The 8,782-nt window shown below is 56.6% G+C and overlaps 1 protein-coding gene across 1 annotated transcript; it reads right to left on the bottom strand.

Moving 5' to 3' along the window:
• Window positions 1-3,420: 3,420 nt before the first annotated feature.
• On the bottom strand, window positions 3,421-8,686 carry MRPL46 (mitochondrial ribosomal protein L46). Its single transcript, XM_040969617.1, has 4 exons — window positions 8,453-8,686; window positions 7,695-7,896; window positions 6,847-7,020; window positions 3,421-3,823 (listed from the first exon to the last, which is right to left on the bottom strand). Exons 1-4 carry the CDS (start codon window positions 8,678-8,680, stop codon window positions 3,573-3,575), a joined length of 855 nt encoding a protein of 284 aa, XP_040825551.1. The 5' UTR covers window positions 8,681-8,686; the 3' UTR covers window positions 3,421-3,572.
• Window positions 8,687-8,782: the final 96 nt, after the last annotated feature.

Here is an 8,782-nt window from a genome sequence, read left to right as displayed (position 1 = left end):
GTCCCCCTGTGGGCACCACAGGTACTGCCTTGGATGCTCCCTGACCCCGGCTCCCCTCGAGTTGGGGTCCAGCTTGCTCCACTGCTGAGACCAAAGCCATGGTGGTGCACCAACCAGATCAAGAGCCAAGAAGTCTGGGTAATGGGATTCCATGAGTGATAGCTGAGACACAGATGGTGGAACTCGTGCTTGGGGACTTGGCCCCGTCCCTCCTGTGCCCCCAGGTGAGCTCCCCTCAGCCTCCCTCCCTCTGAGCCACATGGGCACTACTGCAGTTACCTGGCATCCACTACACAAGTCAAGGGCACCCCTAGGCCACTGAGGGCTCAGCCACTCCCCAGCTCTATCCTTGGCGTACAAGAGGGGAGGGAGAGTAACTGGGCTGCCGACCCAGCAGACACTAAGTCACAGCCAGTGACAGTCCAGTAAGACGATGGTGCCCAGGTCAGAGCAGGCAGGCAGCACAAGGAACCAGCTGCAAATATGCCAGCAGGGGAGGAGTTAATGGCCCAAAGTCAGGATACTCATCTCTTGCAAGCTGTAGCGCTACTTCCCGTCCAGCTTCTGAAGCCCAGCCTGGGAAGCAGCGGGGACGGCACCAGAATTCAGGTCGCAGCCAGGCACACTGCACACCTGGTAGAGGACCCAGCTGTTTCATGGTGAAGCAGAGACCAGCAAGGGTGGGTGCACTCCCACCCCAAGAGTTGAGGAAGGGAGCAGTGCTCCCTGCAGCCATGACCTCACTAAAGGACAGCGTCCACTTCAGCCTACCTCCTTCAGGGCCAGAACCAGCAGGCAGAAAAGCTCAGCACACATGTATGCACTACAGAGCCAAAGACTAGGTCTGATAATGTGGCATGCAGCCAGTGTACATGTGCACATGTGCAGCCAGTGCCGTGTAGGAAACACATTTGCAGTCCAATATGCAAGGAGCACACATGCACATGTACAATGTGACATGTGAGGAGCACACATGTGCAGCCACTGGCATGAAAAAACACATGTGCAGTCTGTGACATGTAAGGAGCAAATGTGTGCACTCAATGACGTAGAGCACACATATGTGCAGTCAGTGACATGTGCAGCCAATGACAGAGCACGTATGTGCAGTCCAACATGCAAGGGACACGTGTGCAGCCAGTGGTGTGTAAAAACACACATGCAGCTTTGGCATGTAAGGAGCATGCTGTGCAGCCAGTGACATAGAGCACACACATGGCAGCACATAGCATATAGAGAGAACATGTGTGTACAACATGTGTGACACATATTTGAGAACTCTGCTGTGTGACCGGACAGGCTTGCAGGGCTTTACCACATGACAGGGACACATGGGTACATACCTGCTGTGTTGAGTGAGACAGAGGAGCACAGAAGTGTCCCTCATGCATGTACTTGCTAGGGTGTCCACTGTGTCCCACTCAGAAGGACAGCAGGCAAAGGAGGTTGTGCCTAAAACTGGTTTTATTGAGACTTCTCTACCCTACAGGAGTGTCACTGGTTCCAGAATGTTAAGAAGTCAAATTTCTTTTTCAACGATTTATTTTGGAAGGCAGAACTGCAAAGACAGAGAGCACTTCCATCCACTGGTTCACTCCCCAAATGACCACAATGGAGAGAAGGATGCCAAAAGCTCCATCTGGGTCTCCCACATGGGTGCAGGAAGCCCGAGCACTTGGGCCAGGCACATTGGCAGGGAGCTGAATTGGAGGTGGAGCAGCCAAGATGCAAACTGGTGCCCACATGGGATATCAGCACTGCAGACAACGGACAAGAAGTTGAACTCCTACATAACTGATGAGCCAGTCCCCCAGGCCCCATGGAGTACTTGGGCCTGCATCCCAGACTGTCACTCCTCAGTCATGTACAGGCTAAGGCCCAATACACCAACTTAACCAAGGACTTCTGACATCAACCCCTCTACGGCCAGGAGGGGCCACAGAGGGTTAAACCATGGCCTACCACGCCAACATCTTGTATCAGTGCTGACTCCTGTCTCAGCTACTCCCTGTCAGTGGCCTGGGACAGCATCAGAGGATTGCCCCAGTGCCCTGTCACCCACATGGGCGACCATGAAGGAATTCCTGGCTCCCGACTTCAGCCTGGGTCAGGCCCAGCAGCTGGAAGATCTTTCTCTGTTGCACTTCGTTTCAAAGAAACAAATCAATCTTTTTTTTAAAAACCTGTCTTTAGAAAGCAAACCCTGCCACTTGGTCACCTTTGGCACCAGGCTGCTGTGAGCCTGGGAAGGAAAGGGTTGAAAGCCGGGCACTGCACAAACAGGAGCTTGGAGTGGGGTCTCAGCACAAGCCCCTCCCTGACTGTTCCTGCTCTGCAGGAAACCTGGGGTGGAGGTGGTGAGGCCACTCAGACATGACTCAGCCTTCTCATGGTGCGAGCAGTGTCCGGCAGGCCTATGGTCAGCTGTCCCTTGGGGATAGATCAGCAGTCTTGGTGTCTCATTGATGCTCTGACCACTGATGGGCCTGTGCTGCCCCCATCAGCCATGAGGGTCCACTGGCAGGGCAGGGTCCCTGGGATGCCCAGGACAGCTGTGACCAGGGGTTTAAGACTCACATCCCAACTTCAGCATCCTGCCTGGCCCTTCATCCCTCAACCCACTCCTAAAGCCCCAGCTGCTTTCTGGCACCAGGGACCTGTGCACCAGCCTGTGCACCCTCAGCTCACGGTCTGGCAGGTGCCAGGGATGGGGGCCCACAGGTGCCCTTAACCTGCTGAGGGCTCTGTCTCCGCCCTCCTCCCACCCTCATCAGAAGCGGGTAGGGCCGGGCCATGAAGCTCAGCAGGCAGCAAGCGTAGGAGCTCGGCTGTATCCGGAACGCAGTCATGTTAATGACAGGCCTAAATGTCACAGAACTCCTCCACGCTACCTCCTGCCTCCCCTGCTGCCATTCCCAGCTCCCCCAAGTGAGCACACAGGCCCCTAAGGCCTAAACCCGGCCTTCTCTCTGCCTCCGCCCTCTGTACCCCAACTTCTTCAGATTCTCACTGGCATCCCCAGTCCCACCCATTGCCCAGACAGCAGTCTACCACTTAGAATGCAATGGCTCCAGACTCAAACCCCAGCTTCGCCACATACTTCCATCGAACTCCTCCCCTCAAGCTCACCCGCTGACCTGGAACCAGCATAGGCAGCACAGCCACAGGGGGTTCCGAATGGGTGAGGCTGCAGGAGTCTGGATCCCCATGAATCCCGAGAACATGGGGGTGACAATAGGGAGGTGGGGAGGAAGGACAGGGGCACTGCCTGGGCTGGACCTGGCAGCCCATGTGGAGGAGAAATCTCTATAGAGGCTGGAGGCTGCTTCTGGGGCAAGTTGTTCTCAGCACCTGCAGCTTCTAGAATCACTTTATGCTCCCCACAGCCATCAGCTCAAAAATGCGGACAAGAGCCCCTCGGAAGGCAAATTGGCCAAGACCAGCACCAGCTGAGGAGGCTTTATTGTGTCAGAGCGCAGCCAGTGGCTTCTTCCTGCCTCCACCCATAAGCTGCCACAGACACTGGGAGGCCAGCCTGGACCGGCGGGCACTGCCACAGGCAGCTCCATGTGTCAGAGACCCAGGAGGAACTTCCTCACCTGGGCCAGGTAGCGTGGGCTCAGATAGTCGCCCAGCTCCTCCTGGCTGACCCAAGCATGGCAGGTCTCTTCTCTAGCTGGACTCAGGTCTCCAGCCAACAGTAGGGCCTTGAAGAAGAACACTTTGGCCCCGAAGCTGTTCTCTGTCCGGATGGCCTGTGGAAACTTGAACTTGTAGTGTCCACACGGCGCGTTTCCAAGAAATTTGGTGTTCATGTTGTTTCCTAAAGGAGAAAGAGGATCAACAGATGAGGAAGCAGTACCACTTATTTACCTGTCCAGCCTAAGGAATAGGGGCTGACCACTCCTGCCAGCCCAGGCAATGCAGGCCACCATGTCCCCTTCCATCCACTAGAACCCAGGGCCACACCTGCTGGTGAAGGAGCAGGACATTGACTGGACAGGCAGAGTCCACCAGCCTTTACAACAGGGCACAAGCTGGGCACCAGCTGGCCCACGACCCATGCTGGAGAGCACTGGTTCAAGTTCCGGTTCCACTTCCAACCAAGTTTCCTGCTGCAGTGCACCCTGGGAGGCAGCAGGTAAGGCTGAAGGAATCGGGAACCCAGCACCCACAGGGATGGGCAGACTGGGGGCTCGGATCTTGGCTTTGGCCTCGCCCGGCGCCGGCTGTCACAGGCACTGGGAGAGTCAATCACCAGATGAGATCTCTGTACCTTTCATGAAGCAAAATGAACACCCAGTGTCAGATGAAAAATGGATACCAGGCTTACCTTCCAAAAGGCGATGGCAACAAAAAGGTGAGAGACAGAGACAGATGGAGAGAATACCTACAAGCTCTCACCAAGAGAGACACCACCAGAAAGCTTATCTGCACATGGGGATGCGACAGAACATTTAGTGGCACCCAAGAACAGATGGGACAAACGGAAGTGCAAACCCAAAATCCTCCTCTCTTACGGTGACATCACAGAGGACACAGCCCCGACAGAACTGCACCCTGGTCCCCCTCACAGTGATGTCACACAGACACAGCCCCGACAGAACTGCACCCTGGTCCCCATCACTGTGATGTCACAGAGGACACAGCCCCGACGCAGCTGCACCCTGGTCCCCTCACAGTGATGTCACACAGGACACAGCCCCGACAGAACTGCACCCTGGTCCCCCTCACTGTGATGTCACAGAGGACACAGCCCCGACGGAGCTGCACCCTGGTCCCCTCACAGTGATGTCACACAGACACAGCCCCGACGGAGCTGCACCCTGGTCCCCTCACAGTGATGTCACACAGACACAGCCCCGACAGAACTGCACCCTGGTCCCCCTCACAGTGATGTCACAGAGGACACAGCCCTGACGGAGCTGCACCCTGGTCCCCTCACAGTGATGTCACACAGGACACGCCCGACGAGCTGCACCTGTCCCTCACAGTGATGTCACACAGGACACAGCCCCGACAGAACTGCACCCTGGTCCCCCTCACAGTGATGTCACAGAGGACACAGCCTCGACGGAGCTGCACCCTGGTCCCCCTCACAGTGATGTCACACAGGACACAGCATTAAGGACAGAAACATATATGCTCATTAGATACTTGTCCGTGCTGGATGAATGTCTTGGGTATTAACATTTCTGAACTAGTCCTAACTAAATTCCAGTAACAGAACACAAGAACATTACAAAGAAGTGACTGGCAAGCCTTATCCCACTGTAAGAGAAGGTCTTCCTAAGCAGCAGCAGAAGTCAACAGTGGATTTGTCTAGAAACACCTCCTACAAAGAAGATGAGATACAAAATCACAGCAAGGAAATGTAGTTTCAATATACCCAACATGGGTACCTACCAATGACAGAAACATACACCTGCAACAAAGCTCACCACCAGGCCTTGTGCTGCTGGAGGGAGGGGAGCCTCTTCACGCATGTCTAGGACAAATCAGGACCATGGACAGTTCCTGACAGGGCCAGCTCTGCGTGTGACCAGCACATGCCCCAACAGGGTGCTGGTGCCAAAAGAGGTTAACCCAGATGCGTGTGTGTCTGAACCTCTGAAGACATAGGACGATAAGCAGTGTATATGTGCGCATGAGGACACAGGATCAGCCTTGTGTGCATGAGGACAGGGAGAATGGAAAAGTGTGTGCGCACACACGTGTATACTTTCACTTGCAGAGAAAACGTCTAAAAGGAAATGCTAAAAACTGCTGGTGGGGGAGATACCTGAGGAAACCAGCTCCTATACTCTACCTATTAGGCATTGACCATTCTTTACCAAAAAAAGAATTCCTTCTTCCATACTGGGAAAAAAAAAAACCCAATCTACAGCAATGACACTCTCACCTGAGAAAGCCAGGGACACCCTCACCTGAGGTAAGGACACCCTCCTCTGAGCCAGGGACACCCTCACCTGGGCCAGGGACACCCTCACTTGAGACAGAGACACCCTCACCTGAGACAGAGACACTCTCACCTGAGACAGGGACACCCTCACCTGAGACAGAGACACCCTCACCTAAGCCAGGGACACCCTCACCTGAGCGAGGGACACCCTCACCTGAGCGAGGGACACCCTCACCTGAGACAGAGACACCCTCACCTGAGACAGAGACACCCTCACCTGAGACAGGGACACCCTCACCTGAGACAGAGACACCCTCACCAGAGACAGAGACACCCTCACTTGAGACAGAGACACCCTCACTTGAGACAGAGACATCCTCACCTGAGCCAGACACCCTCACCTGAGCGAGGGACACCCTCACCTGAGACAGAGACACCCTCACTTGAGACAGAGACACCCTCACCTGAGCCGGACACCCTCACCTGAGCGAGGGACACCCTCACCTGAGACAGAGACACCCTCACCTGAGACAGAGACACCCTCACCTGAGACAGAGACACTCTCACCTGAGCCAGGGACACCCTCACCTGAGACAGAGACACCCTCACCTAAGCCAGGGACACCCTCACCTGAGCGAGGGACACCCTCACCTGAGCCAGACACACCCTCACTTGAGACAGAGACACCCTCACCTGAGACAGAGACACCCTCACCTGAGACAGGGACACCCTCACCTGAGACAGACACACCCTCACCTGAGCCAGACACACCCTCACTTGAACCAGGGTCATTCTCACCTGAGGTAAGGACACCCTCATCTGAGTTTCTCTGACACTTCTGTAACTCCTTACACCCCAGCAGATGGCCATTCTCAGACTCCTCACACCAATCATCTAGCAGAGCCTGAGCTAACCTTGTAGGTCCCAAGGAGGCAGAGACTTGCCTGAGAACACAGCCAGGGTCCGCTCAGCCGTCCCTCGCAGGGTCTCCCCAGGCTGCCATTCAGCCTGGGGTAGCATCCACACATCCTGGCCACCTAGCTCTTGTCTGACCAATAGAACCAGGCTCCTGTCCAGCTTCCGATGCAGGGATGTTCGGTCATTCTTCTCATCAGCCTCTGTAAGGAGCATGGGATCAGAGAAGGCAAGGAGACTGTGATCCCCGCAGAGCCTGGGAACCCTGAATTTTGGGGTCCTCAAGGCATAGTCACAACCTCAGCCTCACATACCCTACCTCTCTCAAGGTGAAACATAACCAGCCCCACTACCCATGCTTCCACCTTCACCTGTGAAACGGGATCCCAGAGTGACACCTACTCTGGGAGGGCTGAAGTTAAAATGCAGCAACCAATGGGAAAGCCTTAACATCTCTACTTTCAGCCCCAAGGCGGGAGTCAACTCAGAAAGTACCAAACCACCAGAGGGGCAGGCACCATGGCATACCAGCTGCCAGGACCACTGCCAACGCCTGTGCCCTGCATCCTGGTGCCATGATGAGCCCTGGTTCATCTGCTCTGACAGCTCCCTGCAGGTGTGCCCTGCAAGTCAGCAGGAATAGCCCACCCATGGTGGAGGTCCTGAGTGAGCTCTTGGCTCCAGCTCTGGCTCTGGGTCTGACTCCGGTGCGACCCAGCCCTAGTGGCTGCAGTCCTCAACCTGGTGTGTAGCAACTCTTTGGCACTCTACCTTTCAAGCTGGTGAAAACACACGCAGAAATAAAAACAGATTAAAAAAATCGTGAGCATTACACCAAAGCAGGTACAAGAAGCACAGGGGGGACCATGCCACTTGCCTGTGGTGCGGGCCCCAGGCCTGAACCGCAGGAATGCCTGCTCCCACGTGTCCTCCAGGTCTTGTGCCAGGATTATCCCTGGCTCCCCCTTCTCTTCCTCCTCCTCTTCCTCCTGGAGATCTGCCCTCTTCTTGGCCAGCCGCTGGGCTTCATCCAAAACGCGGAGCTCATGGTCAGAGTACAGGCTCTTCTCTATCTCTATCTAGGAACATAACAGGACAGTGACCCCACAACGTACAGACTGCGACAGCAGCCGTCTGCATAGCTGCCCAACCCTAACCCAAAGGCCACGACGATGGCCCATGTAGGGCCGGCCTTCAGCCTGAGCCAACCCCATCTGTCGCGGGCATTTAGGGAGTGACCCAGGAGAGGGCGTCCTCGCTGTGTCCCTGCCACAGGTGGGGTGTTCTAACTTCCTACAGATTGACTAGATAAAAGCAGCGCCATTGCACCCTTGACAGGATCCGTCCGCACAGCACAACAAAAACGCTGTAGCTGCCAGCACGTCGGGGCGCGACACTCAGCACAGGAGAGCGGCTCCTGGACTCGAGCGCGCACCTCCCTCACCCCTTCCCCAGGAAAGTGCTCCTCCACACAGCGCCCCGCACTAGCCGGCCACGGGCACCTCCGGCCCTGACCGCGGGGCGCTGACGGCCCCACAACGCCACGGGCGACCTGCTGCCCGCAAGCGAGTGGGGACGTGGCCGCGACACCCCGACATCCGGAGGAGGCCACGCCGCCGAGGCTCCCGAGCGCACCTGCCGCAGCAGGGCTGCCATCTCTTCCTGCAGCGGGCTCAGCGGCTTGGAGACCAGCGGGGGCCGCTGCAGGCACACGGCGCCAAAGAGGTGCCATGGCGACTCACTCCGGAAAGCTGGGGCTGCAAGCGTGAGGCTGCGGGAGGCCAGGTCGGACGCCCAGGGCCGCTCGAGGAGCCTGCAGGTGCCCGCCCCCAGCAGCAGCAGCCGCTTCACGGGCGCCGCCATACTCCCTCCCGCCCACAAGGCACCACGGCACTCGCGGAGCCTCAGCCAATCCCGTGTTCCCACAAGGCAGCGCGGGAGGGCACGCTAGGGCCGCTCGGTACC

Source organism: Ochotona curzoniae, unplaced genomic scaffold (genome assembly GCF_017591425.1).
Source record: "Ochotona curzoniae isolate NIBS_2020 unplaced genomic scaffold, NIBS_Ocur_1.0 scaffold_4701, whole genome shotgun sequence".
NCBI lineage: Eukaryota > Metazoa > Chordata > Mammalia > Lagomorpha > Ochotonidae > Ochotona > Ochotona curzoniae.
This window is presented reverse-complemented; position numbering and strand designations above follow the sequence as displayed.

Excerpts from the sequence above, each read along its gene's own strand:
- MRPL46 (XM_040969617.1), bottom strand. The coding sequence starts at position 8,680 with ATGGCGGCGCCCGTGAAGCGGCTGCTGCTGCTGGGGGCGGGCACCTGC. Across the intron at positions 7,897-8,452 it reads TGGCAGCCCTGCTGCGGCAG|ATAGAGATAGAGAAGAGCCT; the intron begins GTGCGCTCGGGA and ends TTATGTTCCTAG. Across the intron at positions 3,824-6,846 it reads GACCCTGGCTGTGTTCTCAG|GAAACAACATGAACACCAAA; the intron begins GCAAGTCTCTGC and ends TTTCTCCTTTAG.